At 40.6% G+C, this 20,207-nt stretch overlaps 1 protein-coding gene across 1 annotated transcript in view; it reads right to left on the bottom strand.

Annotated features, from left to right (window-relative positions):
- Positions 1 to 20,207, bottom strand: part of itfg1 (integrin alpha FG-GAP repeat containing 1) — a 266,512-nt gene that overhangs the window by 126,224 nt on the left and 120,081 nt on the right. The window contains exons 9-10 of the mRNA XM_063066932.1: positions 18,204 to 18,298; positions 2,317 to 2,465 (exon numbers count right to left, since the gene is read on the bottom strand). Of these exons, the coding sequence (XP_062923002.1) occupies positions 2,317 to 2,465; positions 18,204 to 18,298 (244 nt within the window). The remainder of the gene's footprint in view (positions 1 to 2,316; positions 2,466 to 18,203; positions 18,299 to 20,207) is intronic.

Here is a 20,207-nt window from a genome sequence, read left to right as displayed (position 1 = left end):
ACATTGCTTTAAAAGGATTTATTTCACCAGAAAATTTACTGCTATACTTTGTATTAGTTTAGATTAAAGCAAATTTCAAGGCGCAAGAAAATATATAACACTGAAATTAGATAATAAAAATCCTTATTATTTAAATGAAACTACACAAATTAGAGATTTTAATTTAAAAAGTTTCAATATAATCATTAATCAATATCTAAACATTACGATTAGTTTATAATTTATTAATCATGGGATAGTTTGGAAGATGTAATTTTGTTTATTTTTATTCATGTAGTGGAGGCAAGAAACTACTTATTCTAAAAGGCTTAGTATTACAATTAAAATAAATGGAAGGCTTGAAATGTCTTTTCTAAACCAACTTCTCATTTGCACATGTTCAAAATTGTTTAATGTCTTTTCCAGTACACAAATGTGAAGGAGAACGAAATAATTGTTTTTCCAGATCTGATGTAGTACAAAAAACACAATAATATAAAACACAATAAATATAAATGCACAAGATAGCTTGTATACATAGATTGTACTTTCTATGTGTCACATTTTATATCTTCTCATAGAAAACTATTCAGCCCAACTGACTTATGCTAGCTGTCTCTCAAAGCAATCACAATAATCCCATCCTCCCCTTACTTCTCTTTACCAATCTTCTCTTCCAACCTCATTAACTCCATCCTGCTTCTCCTACACAAGTTGTCATTCACGGTACTGTGCAAAAGTCTTAGGCATGTATATATAGCTATGGCACCTAAGACTTTTGCATGGTACTGCATATAGGTAAATAGGGAAGTGGTTAGAAATAAGAGTAGCTCAGTAGTATTTAAGTGTTTTTTGATAACTGAAAAGATATAATATACAGTACAGCGCAACAGGCAATTTATTTTCTTTGGAATGTGGGAGCAATTTGAGTACCCAAAGTCATTTTAAAAAGTCATTAAGATGAAAAAGATGGAACACGAAAGTAAGTTAGCCAATAATATTAAAGAGGATACCAAAATTTTTTCAGATACATAAAATGTAAAGGAGAGGCGAGATTGGCTATCAGACCACTGGAAAATGATGCTGGAGAGGTAGTAATGAGGGACAGGGAAATGGCAGACAAACTGAGTAAGTATTTTGTATCAGTCTTCACTGTTGAAAACACAGGTAGTATGGTGGAATTTCCAGTGCTTCAAGGGTCAGAAGTGATTGCAGTTGCCGAAATGGCCTAATTCTGCGTCTGTATCTTAGGTTTTATGGTGAAAGGAAACTAATATCACAGGGAGATCCTGCAAATTCCACACTTAAAGTTAGCATCGAAGACTCTAATCTGAATTTAGAATATGTGGAATACACGGGCCCTTTGCATACTTGCAAACTAGTACCACTTCATGATGATATTCACAATTTGTGGACTTGGTTAATGAATTAAGTCAATACTGAATGAAACTTTTACCTAGTCTGTTTAGCAGCTGGGTCACCTGGATTACCGGGATTAATGCGTCCAGAACCTTAATTCATATTTTAGCTGGGGAATTTAAATTCAGTTGATACCATGAAACTTGGATATCAGCAATGATGGCCATAAAACTATAGGGCTGTTAGTCAAGATTATCTTGTTCACTTCAGAGAAGGAAATGCAGCATTTTTCATTCTTATCTATATGTGACAGCCAGGTTGACCATTGATTTGGTCCAACAGGTACTTGGTTCAAGGGAGATTTAGGATGATTTTGCCATCCGACGAAAGAATGAAATAATATCAGATACCCAACCTCAGAAGACAAATCAAAAAAACTGGAAAGCACCACTAATCAAACATACCACGGGACAATTCTCAAAATAAATATACTATACATTCTGAAGCATTAGAGTGCAGCTCTTAAAATTTACAATGAGAAATTGTACATTTGTATTCTTCTGAACCCCCAAACCTCTTTTCATGCAAGTAAAGGAAATATGAGGTAGAACTGTAATAAGTCAGGACAAGTCTGTTTTCACTGATGTACGATTGCAATTTCTATGCCACACTTGGAAGGTTATAGGGTTTTTCTGTTTGCACAGAAAGAAAAACATGATTACAGAATGACAACATGCAATTCCCGGAAGTGTCATATATTAAAAATGAGTTAAACTTATCACGTCACTTTGAAGTAATTCCCTTGTACATTTATTAAGAGCAATCTTTCTGTTGCACAATGAAGTTTTGAAATACGAGTATTTTATGATTTGCGTATTTGTACATGCATTGCATCTTTTAATAAACTTAATTATTCAGAGAGCACTTTAACCACCCTTAGAAAGCTTATTCAAAAGAAGAAAAAAAATATCAGCCTACCTCCCTGAAGTATTCTTCAGTATGGCCAATGCATCAGGAAATCCATCCATATTATAGTCCCCTAAATGAATTGAGATTGGAAATTGCTCTTGTGAGGCAAATCCCCAAAGGGTATCCCCATTCTTCAGATTTGACAAAATAGGTATCCACTGTTAAAATTAAAAATACATATATTTTTAGGAAAAGACTACGAAGACCAAACATAAATTAACACTTCATATCATTTCTTGTTCCCCTTTCTCACAAATAAGAATTAATTCATAAACACTCTCTACATGTCCACTGACTCAGATCACTACATTGACTACATAACTTTATCCCACTATGCCTCCTGTAAAGGCTCTATTCCATTCTCCCAGCTCCCATCACTACAGTACTTGATCCAATGAAGAAGATGGCACCAGCGAACAACGCAACCAAGGGCAACATCTTCCAGGTGGTTCGCGAAACAACTTCCTTTACTACTTCTTTTCCTTTCAAATGTGGTTCTACTACTGTTGCAGCCCGTGACCTACATTTTGGTGTGCTTTTAGGTCAATTGAGCAATCTGGTGCTTCGCTGATTCTGAGGGAGTTCTATAAAGTTTCAAGTTAAATGTGTGGCCTGGAGACAGGGCGTGAGCCCATGATCGACTACATTTCTCGCCGATTAAGGCGTTGAGGAAGACTGAAATCAACAAGGATGAGAATGGAAGGCAGGCGGGTGCTCAGTGCCAACTACTTGCGGATGACTGGTCTCTTCCTTCCTTTGTTTCTAGAGGAAGGAGCCAGTGTACGAACCTCCTCTCTCTCTCTCTCTCGCTCAATTGATGCTGCCAGAGTCCTGGGTCCTGAGTCTTGGGCAAAGTTTAATAGACGCGATTTGTGAATTGGACTCTATGTTATGTTGTGTTCCTGGTCGATCCTTTTTTTTTGTTGCCATTTTGTGGGATTTTGATCGGGGTGGACTGGTTCTGTGGTTTGCAGATATCAAAGATACAGCACTGGGTTGGGCTGAACTGAGCTGGTTGAATAAACTTGGAGACTTTTGCTGACTTTATGGTTTGGTGTGTTTATATTCTGTGTTTTTTGCTGTTTGCATGATTTCTTCCTTTTTATGTGCGTTGGGGGTTTAATGTTTTTCTTTGAACAGGATCCATGGTTTTCCTTGTTTCATAGCTGTCTGTGGAAGATGAATCTCAGGGTTGTATACTGCAATACATACTTTGGTAATAAATGTACTTTAAATCTTTGATGATGAGACTGAGTTACAAAATACACGTGGACTAAGATATTAACTGTCCTGTGCTATCACCAGTGGGATCATCAGTTGATCTGCCACCTGTCTTCAGGAGTTTCGGCCCGCTTATGATCAAGACTCCCTCGAGGTGGTGGGCCAGCAGTGCTAAAGCACTACCTTCCACTGGTGAGCTTAAAAACTTGGCATCTGCCTCTATCAGAGTTGTTGGTCACTTCCATCCAACAGATAGTCTACTCCTCAGGTGTCTATGCAACTACTGAAGGGTTTGCAAGATATGTATACACTGTCTGACTATCTGCCCCTCTGGACATAGTTCGTCCACACCCATGCTGATCCTTTCTCTGCTGCCTCAGTTACAGCCCTGCTGGTTGACTTGATCTCTCTTCTAGTGAAGCCAAGGTCACGCAGCCACTTCTGGAGAGTGAAGTTGCTTCCAAGACATCCCTTTCTTCCTGAACCACAACTTCCCCTTTACCATTGCTAATAAGGCCTTTGTACACATCTCATCCATTTCCATTGCAGAAGGATTCTCATCTGATTTCTTCCAGGATAGAACTAAGATAGAGTTATCCTGGTCCTCACCTTCCAACCCAGAAGCATTCAACAAACCTTTCTGTGCAATTTCTGCCTCCTTTGAAGAAATACCGTGAGCAGGTACATCTTCCCTACTCCTCTGCACAACTCCCTGGTCAATTCTTCCATACTCTAAAGCCAGCTTTCTTCTCACGATACTCCATGGTTCATTCTTCCCTTCCCACAATCCTAGGGGTTCACTTCCAAAGTAGTGTATTAAATTTGCTGTTCACCAAGTGCTCTCTGACAATGGAGACACCAAACTCAGGTTGGTTGACTGCTTTGCAGAGCATCTGCATTTGGTCCATAGGGGTGCCTTTGAGCTTCCCTTTGCCAGCCACTAGTTCGACATCCCACTCAGATCTATTTGTTCTGTGGCTTCCTGCATTGCTACAATGAGGACCAACAGAAGACTGAGGAATACCACCTAATCTTCTGTCTGGCAATTTGTAACTTTCTAGACTTCGATACTAATAACATTTTACAACTTCAGTTAACTTGATTTCTCTGACTGCATCAGATGACCATCTGCCGCGAGCTCGTTTAGTTTGTTTCCGTTTTTTCATCAGCTGGGCATGTCTTTCCTGCTTTTGCAGCTCCTACATTGTTATATCAATGCTTGTTTGTCTATGTTTTCATTCTCCAGCTGCTCTCATTTACTCACTGGACAGACAACCTTGTTAAACAGCTTACTCCCAAGTTAAACCCGGCTTCACCCTATCAGACAATATCCCTCCCCCAACTTCTCTGTAATAAAGGAAACTTCTTTTGTCTCCCTTCAAGTTCTGCTGAAGAGTTTCTGAACCAAAACATCAACTGTTTCTTTTTCCACTGCTGGCTGAGTATTTCTGACATTTCTTGTTTTCATTTTACTTTTCTATTACACAATGACAAAATAATGAGACAATGCTCTACTGCTAAACTCTGTACTCTATAGTTAGAGAAATGATATATTACTATTTTAAATTTCTCTCAAGTATTTTCTTGTATTTAATCAGGTTTGAATAAAGATTATATAAGCCGTAGGTACCAACACTTGGCAGCAAAATAAATTATCTTCTCTAAATCATATGAATAAAAATGTGCAAGGTAACCAGGTATCAATACGTTGCAACTGTGGGCTGCTTTACCTAGAACACCAAACATTAGGGTATGTGTGACTGATCAGTTATCCACTAATCTAACCACAGACCCTCACTTGTGTTCTCTTGACTATTTTAAACTTGCTTCATTTCAACTTTTCCTCCTATTGACGAAAGGTCATCCCTTGAAAGGTTCTTTACCTTTTCACAGATCCTGCCTGACATTCCGAGTATTTCCAACGTTTTATGTTTTGATCTGATAGACTGAATCTGCAACACATTTTATATTGCAACATGGACTTTCAAACTGAAGGCAATAAATTAGGTTGTAATGTCTGGTAAAGATATGAGAAACAATCACAAACAAGTTGTAATAGGAAGTAAAAAAAAGTAAATGAATATCAGGGAATAGAAACTCCTCCTGAATTGCAAATCTACTCATAGTGCAAATCAATCTACCCCAGAAACTCTAGATGTAGATTCCATCACATGCACAATTGAAAGTAACTCGCTATAGAGTTGTGATAATCAAATTAAATTATTTAGTGATAGTACTTTTCACCCATTTTCTTCTGATAGTGTCCTTCTGTTCAGGGTTTCTCTCTTAAGTAGATAAGACCAGATGAATTACTTCATAACAAGATATTGGCCTATTTTTTTAAAAATAGGCATCCATTAGTCTCGTGAGACCATGGATTTGCCCCTTAGAAAGTTTCCAGGGCGTAGTCCTGGGCAAGGTTGTATGGAAGACCGGCAGTTGTCCATGCTGCAAGTCTCCCCTCTCCAAGCCACCAATGTTTTCCAAGGGAAGGGCATTACATAGAACATAGAATAGTACAGCACAGTACAGGCCCTTCGGCCCACAGTGTTGTGCCGACCCTCAAACCCTGCCTCCCATATAAGCCCCCACCTTAGATTCCTCCATATACCTGTCTAGTAGTCTCTTAAACTTCACTAGTGTATCTGCCTCCACCACTGACTCAGGCAGTGCATTCCACGCACCAACCACTCTCTGAGTAAAAAACCTTCATCTAATAAACCCCCTTGAACTTCCCACCCCTTACCTTAAAGCCATGTCCTCTTGTATTGAGCAGTGGTGCCCTGGGAAAGAGGCACTGGCTATCCACTCTATCTATTCTTCTTATTATCTTGTACACCTCTATCATGTCTCCTCTCATCCTCCTTCTCTCCAAAGAGTAAAGCCCTAGCTCTCTTAATCTCTGATCATAATCCATACTCCCCTAAACCAGGCAGCATCCTGGTAAATCTCCTCTGTACCCTTTCCATTGCTTCCACATCCTTCCTATATTGAGGTGACCAGAACTGGACACAGTACTCCAAGTGTGGCCTAACCAGAGTTTTATAGAGCTGCATCATTACATCGCGACTCTTAAACTCTATCCCTCGACTTATGAAAGCTAACACCCCATAAGCTTTCTTAACTACCCTATCCACCTGTGAGGCAACTTTCAGGGATCTGTGGACATGTACCCTGACATCCCTCTGCTCCTCCACACTACCAAGTATCCTGCCATTTACTTTGTACTCTGCCTTGGAGTTTGTCCTTCCAAAGTGTACCACCTCACACTTCTCCGAGTTGAACTCCATCTTGCCACTTCTCAGCCCACTTCTGCATCCTATCAATGTTTCTCTGCAATCTTTGACAATCCTCTACACTATCTACAACACCACCAACCCTTGTGTTGTCTGCAAACTTGCCAACCCACCCTTCTACCCCCACATCCAGGTCGTTAATAAAAATCACGAAAAGTAGAGGTCCCAGAACAGATTCTTGTGGGACACCACTAGTCACAATCCTCCAATCTGAATGTACTCCCTCCACCACCACCCTCTGCCTTCTGCAGGCAAGCCAATTCTGAATCCACCTGGCCAAACTTCCCTGGATCCCATGCCTTCTAACTTTCTGAATAAGCCTACCATGTGGAACCTTGTCAAATGCCTTACTAAAATCCATATAGATCACATCCACTGCACTACCCTCATCTACATGCCTGGTCACCTCCTCAGAGAACGCTGTCAGGCTTGTTAGACACGATCTGCCCTTCACAAAGCCATGCTGACTGTCCCTGATCAGACCATGATTCTCTAAATGCCTATAGATCCTATCTCTAAGAATCTTTTCTAACAGCTTTCCCACCACAGACATAAGGCTCACTGGTCTATAATTACCCGGACTAGCCCTACTACCTTTTTTGAACAAGGGAACAACATTCGCCTCCCTCCAATCCTCCGGTACCATTCCCGTGGACAACGAGGACATAAAGATCCTAGCCAGAGGCTCAGCAATCTCTTTTCTCGCCTCGTGGAGCAGCCTGGGGAATATTCCGTCAGGCCCCGGGGACTTATCTGTCCTAATGTATTTTAACAACTCCAACACCTCCTCTCCCTTAATATCAACATGCTCCAGAACATCAACCTCACTCATATTGTCCTCACCATCATCAAGTTCCCTCTCATTGGTGAATACCGAAGAGAAGTATTCATTGAGGACCTCGCTCACTTCCACAGTCTCCAGGCACATCTTCCCACCTTTATCTCTAATCGGTCCTACCTTCACTCCTGTCATCCTTTTTTTCTTCACATAATTGAAGAATGCCTTGGGGTTTTCCTTTACCCTACTCGCCAAGGCCTTCTCATGCTCCCTTCTTGCTCTTCTCAGCCCCTTCTTAAGCTCCTTTCTTGCTTCCCTATATTCCTCAATAGACCCATCTGATCCTTGCTTCCTAAACCTCATGTATGCTGCCTTCTTCCACCTGACTAGATTTTCCACCTCACTTGTCACCCATGGTTCCTTCACCTTACCATTCTTTATCTTCCTCACTGGGACAAATCTATCCCTTACATCCCGCAAGAGATCTCTAAACATCAACCACATGTCCATAGTACATTTCCCTGCAAAAACATCATCCCAATTCACACCCGCAAGTTCTAGCCTTATAGCCTCATAATTTGCCTTTCCCCAATTAAAAATTTTCTGTCCTCTTTGATTCTATCCTTTTCCATGATAATTATAAAGGCCAGGGAGCGGTGGTCACTGTCCCCCAGATGCTCACCCACTGAGAGATCTGTGACCTGACCCGGTTCATTACCTAGTACTAGATCTAGTATGGCATTCCCCCTGGTCAGCGTGTCCACATACTGTGACAGGAGTCCATCCTGGACACACTTAACAAACTCTGCCCCATCTAAACCCTTGGAACTAATCAGGTGCCAATCAATATTAGGGAAGTTAAAGTCACCCATGATAACAACCCTGTTATTTTTGCACCTTTTCAAAATCTGCCTCCCAATCTGCTCCTCTGTATCTCTGCTGCTACCAGGACCCATACAGCTTGGCACCGGTGTCGTTGCAGAGCAATTTGTGGTTAAATGCCTTGCTCAAGGATACAACACGCTGCCTCAGCCAAGGCTCGAACTAGCGACCTTCAGATCACCAGACGAACGCCTTAACCACTTGGCCACGCGCCTATATTTTTGCAGTAATGATGATGGTAAAATGATTGGCAATCACCATCCTTGTGCCATATAAAGAAGAATAATTTTTGGATTTCTGCAAGCATGAAATTTAAAGCAGAAGCCCTAAAGTGCTGTTAGTGCTTCAGTGGGATAAGTCTACAACAATTTTTATGCTTTGTAGTAATTTATCACAATATGAATGATTAATCTTTTGAATGAGATTTTAATAGCATACAAAGGCATATTTTTTTCTTATTAGATTCTTTGTGAACCATAACTATTATTTTTAGAATTATTATTACCACTGTGGCATATCACTTAAAACATAGAACATACAAGAGGAACACAGGAACTGATCCTTTGGCCCACAATGTTGTGCTGAACCAGCTAATAAGTAAATCAAAAAATCCTCAAAAACTAATCCCTCCTACCTACACAATGTCCATTTTCCTCTATCTAAACGTCACTTAAAAGCCTCTAATGTATTTGCCTCTACCACCATACCAGGCAGTGCCTTCCAGGCATCCACCACTCTATGTGTAAAATCTTACCCCACATCCTTTTGAACCTAACCCCTCTCATCTTCGCTGCATTCACTCTGGTATTAGACATTTTTACCCTGGGGAAAAGATACTCCCTGTCTACTCTATCTATGTATCTCAGAATCTTATAAACATCTATCAGATCTCCTCTCACTCTCAGTCACTCCAAAGAAAACAACCCAAATTTATCCAGCCTCTCATGCCCTCTAAATCAGGCAGCATCCTGGTAAACCTCTACTGAACCCTCTCCAAAGCCTCAACATCCTTCCTGTAATGAGGTAACTAGAACTGTATGCAATATTCCAGACGTGGCCTAACCAGAGTTTTATAAAGTTGCAACATAACCTCCTGATTTTTGAACTGATTGCCTCGACTAATAAAAGCAAGCATTCCACAAGCCTTCTTAAGCACTTTATTGACCTGTATAAGTCACTTTCATGGAGCTATGAACTTGGATCCCAAGATCTCTGCTCAGCAACACTGTTAAGGATCTTGCCCTTAACAGTATACTGTCCACTTGCATTTCCCCTACCAAGGTGCAACACTTATCTGGGTTCAACTCCATCTGCCATTTCTCTGCCCATATTTGCAACTGATTTATAGCGCTCTAAATTCTTTGTCAGTCTTCTACAATATCCACAACTCCACCAATCTTGGTATTATCTGCAAACTTACTAACACATCCATTTATATTTTCATCCAGGTAATTTATATACATCACAAATAGCAGAGGTCCCAGCACAGATCCCTGTGGAACACCATTAATTACAGACCTCCAGCTCGAGTAAGTCCTTCAACCACTACCATCTGTCTTCTAATGGGCAAGACAGTTCTGAAACCAAACAGCCAATTCGCTGTGGACCCCAGGCATCTTAATCTTCTGGATTAACCTCCCATGAGGGACTTTGTCAAACACTTTACTAAAATCTATATAGACAACATCCACTGCCCTACCTTCATCAATCTCTCTTGTCACTTTGTCAAAAAACTCAATCAAGTTGGTAAGACACAACTTGCCCCGCACAAAGCCACGCTGGCTCCCCCTAATTAGGCCATGGGTTTCTAAATGCTCATATATCCTCTAAGAATTTTTCCAGTAATTTCCCTACAACTGACATGAAACTCTCCAGTCTATAGCTCCCAGGATTTTCCCTTGTTCCTTTCTTAAACAGAGGTACAAATCAGCCACTCGCCAGTCCTCCAGGACCTTGTCTGTGCCTGGAGAGTACACGAAGATACTGGTCAAGGCCCCAGCAATCTCATCCCTTGCCTTCTTCAATAATTTGTGGTAAATCCCATCAGACCCTAGGGACTTATCCACTATAATTCTCATTAGGAGACCCAACACTTCCTCCTCCCTGACCGCTAAGTGCCCTAACATTCTTACAGACTCAGCACCGATCTCCTGTACATTGCTCTACACATAGATTGGTAATCATTCTGGGCCAGATGTATAGTTTTAGAATCTAACTTTTTAGCCTGGTTCATCTTCCAGCTGTAAAATCCAAGCAACCCATTATTTATCACCATTGTGTGCTGATCAGCTGCATGATCTGTTCCTGTTGAGCTACTGAATCCATGCCTTCCTTGTTTTCTGGACACCAGCACCACATTTCTTCCTTGCTATCATGTCACATTAGTTCAAATGTGAGCCAATTAACCTTAGATAAGTCAGCTATGCCAAGGTTTAGGTCCAAATGTGCACTAATTACCTTTAGATAAGTCAGCTATGCCAAAGTTTATCAGTCTGCATCTGCCTTGTGAACTTGAAATGGTCTTTCATCTATCAGAATTTTCCCACTTGAACAGATTCCGTGTTGCCCCTAAGGCATTTATTTGACTTTGTTGGATCTACGTTTTAAATGATGTGTTTGTAACTATTTTCTAGTTAAAGTTAAAGGTTTATAATTAAGTTACAGTATAACAAAGGTAAATCCATTGCCTACGGTATATGGCGGCATGCGATGACATCACCTCCGGTTTCATGGCGTCTTGGTTCAGGAAAGTGTGAAGGTGGGTGCATGATCGTGAAGAGCTCCGTGTCCACCCACAAAGAAACATTATAGAAGCAACGCCGTAAGTTGATAAGAATGTATTTGTAGTAAAAATATTAACGCGGATTCTGTTAAGGAAGCGGCGGCTGGGGCGGTGCGTGTGCCGGCTTTTCAATTTCAAACGCGGGGTTGGCTCGAGCCGATGGCTGTTTGACGCGACCCCCTCGCCTGCTACTCGGGGCGGCTGGAGACACTCGCTAAAAGAAGACTGCGCGCGTGGTCTCCAGAATGAAATGGACACTGTATATGTGTTTTTTTATCAACAGTTTTCACCATACAATGTTAATGTGGAAGAGTGAACAGTAAATGGTTGACCTTACTATGACTCTGTCTTCATTGGCTCCGGTTTAACTTGGTGTTTAGTCAGAGTTTCAACACACTGCACGAGAACACTACGGATCCTGTGGGCTTCATGTAACAGCAAAAAAATGATCCAATACAAAATCCTGGTCTTGTATTTTACCACGATGATTTTGATTTCCTCCAACTACGAGGGTATCAGGAACATAATATGAAACTACTTTCACATGCAACATAGATTGCTGCCTTCAACAGCGTCACGAAAAATCAACTTAACTTGAAACGAGCTTAAGGTATTTACAAAGGAAAATATGCTGAAAATAGTGTGCTTTGTTGCATGAGCTCTGAATGAGATTTTAATGGTATACAAACACATATTTTTTTCCTAATAGATTCCTTGGGTCCCTAGAGTAATCTTTTAATATGAACTATTTTACATAATTATAATCTGTTCACATAAACATTTCAATTATAGATTATAAAATAAAATAACTTTGCAAAGAATTTATATTTCATTTACTATCTCAATCAGTTCTTCCAATTTTTTTACTGATTTGTAAAATATTTTATAATATTAGATCAAAAATATTTTAAGCTCTTAATTGCCTGTGGCAGTTCCTTCACAAAACTGATTGTCATGTTCATGATAGCAACACTGCCGGATGCCAGAGATCCAAATGAATAGATGCCTGGCAAAAATCAACACTGGAAGTTCATGCATCAGAGACTGCCCGATCTTTGTGGCAAGCCCTTTTAGTGAGGATAGCAGTGAGTACCACTGCTACTCTGCTGCTGGTGGAATCTAAACCACTGCACAATATTTATAGCTCAGTCCATAAAACATTCTTTAGCTTTAGAATTCTAATACTTGTTATTATTACCAAGTTGGTGTTATAATGTTTGCCTTAACTTTAAAGCTGATCTTGAACATACAGGTCCATATTGAGAAACCAATCTCATTATGCTAATTTAAGTTCATGTTAACTTTTGTTTATGTTTTGTTTTGTTGTTGCAAAAAGCTAATTATATCTTGTGTAGTCATGCTTAGGAAAACAGATTTGAACTGGAAAACATCCTCAAAAAGCATTAAAAACAAGCCAAACTCCACACCACATCGATAAGGAATGGGCCTTAAACTGACATATGGTTTTATGGAAATTATATTCAGCATTCTAATGACAGATGCAGAAAAAAATTGTTACAATTTAATACCTAGGCTTTGCTACCCAGGATTACATGCAATCTAACATGTTTTAATTCACCAGATATTGCTGACAACAGGTTGTTTCATAACTGCTTAAATCTGGGGTAAGAAGTAGGAGCATTCTTTTCATCTCCTGAGTAATAGTACTTGACAAAGAACAAATGAAAACAATGTAATATAGAAAAAAAGTTGGTACTAGAGAGGGGATTTTTTTATATGCAGCTTCCAAGGGAATCATCAATCATACCTGTTTAAAAATATTACAGCTGAAATCTGTAGCTGTAGACACCACAGTAAGTACATCATTTCAAGTCATTTAAAAGAACTAACAATCTTCAGAACTGACAGATTAGGGACAGCAGAACATTTAGGAGCGGGTGCAGAAAACATGGCTGCTGGGGAACACTGCAGGTAAAACTGAAACACAAGGGCCAACTTCCTCCCCCACCCCCTTCCCACCATTTTCCTGGCTCATATGTAGACTCTGTATAATAAAATTGAAGACCTCAGGGCAAAATTACAGTACCAGAGGATCATCAGTGACTTTGTGTACTCTGCTTCACGGAGACGTAAGTCACTCCTAGCATTCCAGATAGAATGCTCCAATCTGGGAGCTGCTCATGCATGGACTGGATGGTGGCATCAGGTAAAAGCAGAGCTGGTTTCGTTTGCTTTATGATTAACTCATAGTGGTTCTCAGAAGTAGCAGTCTGTCTCAGTCCTGCTCTCTGACCTGGAACATCTGGTGATCGAGTGTTGTACATTCTATCTTCCAAGGCAGTTCTTTTGCTGTCATCCTAGCTGTGGTGTACATTCCACCCCTGACAAGTGTCAAGCTGGAACTGGAGGATCTCAGCACCGTGACCAACAGCTATGAGATAGTGCACTCAAAAGAGATAATGCCTTCAAAATCATCGCAGGTGACTTCAACTAGCCCAGCCTGAAGTCCCTGATGAACTAACACCAACATGTCACCAACATGAATCAAGGAGCCAACAGACTCTATCACTGATACAGTTCCATCAAGTACACTTACTGTACCATTCCATGCCTGCACCTTGGCAGGTCCAGTTCACTTGGCCGTACTTCTACTCCAGGCATATAGGTAAAGACCAAGGACCGTGAGGACTGTGAAGGTATGGTCAAGGGAGGCATAGGAGTGTTTATCGGACTGCATTCAATTGGTGGACATGATCACGTCAGTGATTAATCTTTGGATCTGAAAGCATATGCAGCGGCCAACAATGACTTCTACAAGACCTGCATAGTTGAGTATGCGCTTTTGAGGTCATACCAAGTTTTCCCAGACCAAAAGCCCTGGATGAACTAGGAGATTTGCAGTTTACTGAGGGAAAGATCTGTAGTGATCAATTCTGATGATCCAGAACCCTACAGGAGGTCTAGGTTCAACTTACGGAAGGCCATCTTGAGAGTGAAAAGGCAATTTCATATGAAATTAGAGAGACATTCGGCTATACAAGGGTTTGCATGCCATTACTTCCTATAAGGTGAAACCAAACAACATAAGCAGCAGTTATGTTTAACTCCCCAATAAATCAATGCCTTTTTATACAAGCTTGGAAAGAGAAAATAACACTACACTCATGCAAAACACCAGTGACTGTGTGATCTCTATCTCTGAGGCTGATATCCAAGCATCCTTCAAGAGGGTGGACCTGTGCAAGATGTCAGGTCACAACGTTGGCGTATTTGGCAGTGTACTGAAAACCTGTGCCAACCAAAAGGCTGGCGTATTCAAGGGCATCTTCAACAATGTTGTGATCTGAGATTCTTTCCTGCTTCAAATGGCAACAATCATACTGGTGACCAAGAAGAGTACTGCAAGCTGACACAACGATTATTGACCAGTAGCACTCACATCTATTGTAAAGAAATACTTCAATAGGTTGGTTATGGCTAGAATTAACCCCTGTCTGAGCAAGGATCTGGCCTCATTGAAGGGTCAGTGATGGAAAGGTTGAGCAGCTTTAAGTTTCTGGGTGTCAACATCTCTGAGGATCTGTCCTAGGCCCATTGATGCAATCACATGGAAATCATGCCATTGGCTGTACTGTGTTAGGATTTTGAACATATTTGGTATAGCACCTGTGACGAGATCCTGAATTATCTCTTATGGACTGTGCCTTTAAAAAGAGAGAGAGTGTGCAGCTGTACAGCACAAACAGCTTGTTACCGAGAGAGAGAGGGGTGAAGACTGCTTACAGTTTGTTTGGGATTGTTTGCAAGGACACTGCCAGCTTCTGAGTTCCTACAAAGAGAGAAGAGAGGAGCTACTTGATGGACAGCTGGTGTTCAGCACAACACTATTTAAACCAGCGTAATTGCTTGTTTCACAGGACAGGCAGACGCACTAAGGTGTGGTGAAGTACCACTATCCTGTTCAGGTGCCCATGAGTGTGGGACTGAAGATCGATTGTGAGGGATCGATCTGTGATAATTAGTGCATGAAAGAGCGACCCTGTGGAGTCTACCCGTGTGCCTAACCTTTGCCTGGGTTGGTAGGCTATCACTTGAAGACGGCGCTCTTAAGTTGGTCAAGTTTGGCTAACTTGGAAGTTTCGGAAAACAATGGGAAGAATCGACAGCATCGGCTTACTCAGACAACCACAACACCTCTCTCTCTCCATCACTACACAACTCAATATCATGAACTGAACTGATTTCATTTACCCATCATCATAAGACTGTATCCATTTATCCCCTAGGCTTGAAGAAGCTTGGTTTTTTATATTTCCACACTTATATATGCATGAGCTTTGCTAACCTGTTTGATTTACCTGAATTTATATTACTGTATTGTGTAGTTACTAATAAATAGCATTAGTTAACAGCAATACCAGACTCCAAGGTGCTTTCTATTTCTGCTGGTTCTTTAACCCGATACGGGGTACGTAACATATCAAAGACTTTTCCAAATTTCTATAGATGTATGATAGACACCATTCTAACTGGTTGCATGACAGCTTGAGACAAATCCTCCAATGCCCAGGATCACAAGAGGCTGCAGAGGATTGTAGACTCAGACAGCTCCATCATGAGTGTAACCATCCCCACAATGGAGGACATATTCATGAGGCAGTGCCTCAAGAAAGCAGCATCTATCATTAAGGACCTTCACCATCTGAGACATGAACTCCTCTTCGTATTAACATCAGGGAGGAGTTCATGGAACTTGAAGATACATACTCAGTGATTCAGGAACAATTTTTCACCCTTTCCCATCAGATTTCTGAATGGTCCAAGAACCCACGAATTATCCCCTCCACAGATGCTGCCTGACTTGCTTTGTTCCTCCAGCAATGTGTGTTACTCATTAATCCTTTTCTTTTGCACTATTTATTTTGTAATATGTAATCTTATGTTTTTGTATTCAGTGTACAACAAATTTCCTGTCATATATGACAGTGTAAATAAACTTGCTTCTGACTGAGATATCAATGCTGTGCCTTCAGTTCACCAATTTCTTGTAGACTTGGCCATCAGTGTTGGATCTGCCACATTACAAGAAAACAAAGAACTGGAATGTTGTTAAATTATCTTTCTTTTTGTAGTCATTACCTTTGGAGTGCATCTGCTACATAAGGAAATATAGCAGAACATGGCTTTTAAATTAGACATATCCTGTTAAAAATGAGTACGGAAGACTGCAAAGGTCACTTAAAGGTCTGCAAAGTGCAGAATCCAAGCGACTTTACTACTCTTTTACCTCAGTTTTATAGTCTCTGTGTCTGTCTCCAGAGTAAAGACAATGCAAAAAATTCATTTAAGATCTCCCCCTCTCTTTCAGCTACATGTATATGATGACCATGCTGATCTTCACAAGGACCAGTTTTGTCCCTTGCTATCCCTTATTCAGCTATAGATATCCTTGGGATCCTCTTTCAATTTGTCTGCAAGAGCAGCCTCATGTCCTCTTTTAGCCCACCTGGTTTCTCTTAAGTGTTCTCTTGCATTTCTTATCCTCAACATCTTATTTGAACATAACTGTCTATATGTGCTACCTTCTATTTTGTTACCAGGGCATTAATATCCCTCATGACGAAGGCTCCCTAAACCTTCTAGCCTTGCCTTTTATTTTAACAGGAGCATACAGATGCTGTAGTCACAATATTTCACTCTTGAAAGCCTCCACTTATCCAGTATCTTTTTGCCGAAAAAAACCTATCCAAAATTCACCACTGATGCCATCAAAATTGGCATTACTTCAATTTAGAATCTCAACCCGAGGACCAGTCCTGTCCTTCTTCATAATTATCTTGAAATTAGCGGAATTATGATGGCTTGATCCGAAGTGTTCCCCCTACACACACTTCTGTTACCTGCCCTGTTTCATTCCCCAAGAGAAGTCCAATACTGCACTCTCTAGTTCGTATCTCTACATAATGAATAAGGAAAAGTTTCTGAACACATTTCACTAAAATCCCTTTACAATCCCAGTCAGTATGTGGAAAGTTAAAATCACCTACTATCATAACCTTATATTTCTGCAATACGTCTATCTCTACAAATTTGGACCTCTAAATCCCATAACTATTGGGAAGTTTATAAGATTCTACCACTACCTTCTGATTTCCACTGTAGTACAAGGAGTTTCATTAAACATGGCTTATTTTTTTAATAAAGATGTATTTAAATTTTAACCAATTATAAGAGTAAGCATCATTTCCCTCCAAAGATGCTGCTTAACTCATTCAATTCTTCTAACATTTTTTTTTGTTCTGTTATTAGTCTAATTGGTACCTTAATCCATTCGGTAATTATTAAGAAAATCCTAAGCACATTTAAAAAATCTATTTTATTTTGTAACACCCTAACACCCTGGGAAAGGTTTCACTGCTAATGTAATGATCTTTCTGTAGAAGCAATGTTTGAGTTATGGTTAAAGATAATGGGTGCTTTGGAATGTGAGTTGGGGCTGTTCAGCAGGAGATAAAGAGAGAAGACACCGGAGAGAACCAGTCATAGGATATGACCCGGTGGGGAGATCGTGTTTCGATGGAGCCAGGTGCCAAGATTGACTGAGGATCGGTGAATTGAGCTCCAACTGGTGCACATTTAACTGTTTAATTATAATGGGACCTTTCTGTTTTCCCTTTCTTTTTTTTAAAATAACCTTTCAGTTAAGATCCACAAATATAATTCCTTTAATCGTATGCAGTGTGCTGTCTGTTGTTTCTTGGCACTGAGCTTTAACAGGGTAGCAAATTACATAGCATCCACACAAACCGCAGTTTGGGGTGGGAGTGCAGTCTCAATTTCACTGGTTTGGCGGGACCGGAGTGTGTATTCCCTAGACTTGCACAGCCAAGGAAATCAGCGGGGTTTCAATATTATAATACCAAAATATACTACTTCTCTTTAAAATTAATGTCAGGCATTAATATGCTGGCCATACCTGTTCAGAGCCTGGCACAGTCCGATAAATGGCACTTTCATGGCAGTTCTCGTCTGTGCATACAGGCAATAAATGTTCCTGCTGTCCATCTCCATCTGTAAGAGAGATAAATCTTCAACTTACTTAAGTGCTTGAAAGTAATTGTCATGAAAGTAAATTATATATCAATGTAAACAAGGAAAGCAATCATAATGATAAAGCATAATAAATACCTGTACATATTATTAATTTTTATTTATGCAATGCCAGAACTTGTTTAGAACTTCAAAGAGGGACTAAGGGAACCCTGAAATAGGTTATTGGGTTGTCTGGTAGTTACTGTTTCACTGAGTTCCTTTTAAAGTGAATTGAACTGTTTCTGGGAAGGTAGACTTAATCTCTAAAAGCAAAAGGTAGTAACTGCAATAGACTTGTTGAAATCATATATATTTTTCCCCGCACATTTCTCCCCTTGAGGTGTTTTTCTGAACATTTTTCATTAAATTATATGGCTTTCACATTTGTTGGAGAATGTAGATATTGTGATGCAAAAATTGAATTCACAATAGCTTACTAAGCAGATTAAATATGGCACTTAATTAAAAGAAGCTTATAATGCTGCCAAAAAGAGTATTAAAAAAGTAGTAAGTCTAAGGAGTATAAGATTTTGAAGAAACAGCAATTGTGATCAAAAATTATTTGGAGAACACTTTAACAAAAAAAGCCAAAAAAGGTGGGTTGTATAGGGTTGGTAACATGAGAGAATACAATGCAGAAGAAAGAAGCAGTTGAGGCACTTAAATATTTTGTACCTATCATCACTTCAGAAGACATAATAGATACAATCGAAATGGAGGAAACCAAGCTTTATCTAAGTAACCAAGCATCACTGAAGAGAAAGAATGAAATAAACTGGAGAGACACTCAAGCTACAACTGAACACGCAGAGCAATACCCCCAGAGTCTCCCGGGGGGGGGGGGGGCGGTGGAATGAGAGACTCAAAAGGACGGTCATACCGGCAACGGCCAGGACAGGAAACATGACGAGGGCAGGACGAGGAAGCTAAAGCAAACAACACTGACTGGAGAGGAATTCATGGTAAGGAGTCATTGCGGGAAAGTCTGCAGAAACATCAGAGGGCTCAAGATACACCAGAGCAAGTCTAGACATGGATCAATGGGACTCAAGTGCAGCGCACAGACTTAGTGTCTGGTGAGACAAAGGAGAATTCCAGCCGGGAAGCACTCCACAGAGCTGAAGATCTCTCCGCACTTGAGTAGCCTCAGCACCGAACAACAGACCTAGTGAGTTCCTCTTCCACTACCCCAATCCATTCGTTAAGGAAAGACAGGATCAAATGGCCTAGATCGTCAGATAACGTCGCCTGGGTGCAGTTCGATGATGATCTAGACGGCATCCTGGAAGTTGCCTGAGCAGGTCCAGTACACAGAAAGATCGACTCACTCACAGCCATAGCGTACAATCTAACTAAGGAACGACTTGGCCGAATGGAGTGGAAAAGCCAGCCGGAGTTACCGTGGCAACCATATAGGAGGGAAACGGATATTCGTCGCTTAAGAGGCAAATTAAAGGCGCTCAACAAGAGGTTTAAAACCAGCTCACTGGCCGAAAAAGAAGGTATCAAGGACTTAACCAGTATGCTGCAGGAAAAGCTGTGCAAACTCCGGAGGGCGGAACATCTGTGACAGCAAAGAAGGAAGAAAGAGAAAAGGCGAGTGCAGTTTGTGAGAGATCCATTCAGCTTCACCAGGACTCTTCTTGGCCAACAAAAATCTGGTATACCATCTAGCTCGAAGCCAGAGGTAGAGGAGTTTCTGCGGGAGGCACACAGCGACCCATGGAGGGGTGAGGGACCAGGAACTGTGCGTAGACTGGAAAATCCATCAATTGAGCTGAATGTGAAGGAGCCTACATGGCAGGAAATCCAGGACATCTTCCGGAAAGCTAAAGCATCAGCTGCCCCAGGCTCAAGTGGCATACCTTATAAGGTGTATAAGAAATGC

Source organism: Mobula hypostoma, chromosome 14 (genome assembly GCF_963921235.1).
Source record: "Mobula hypostoma chromosome 14, sMobHyp1.1, whole genome shotgun sequence".
Classification (NCBI taxonomy): Eukaryota; Metazoa; Chordata; class Chondrichthyes; order Myliobatiformes; family Myliobatidae; genus Mobula; species Mobula hypostoma.
The sequence above is the reverse complement of the archived record's forward strand: the minus strand, read 5'-3'. Positions and strand labels throughout refer to the sequence as shown.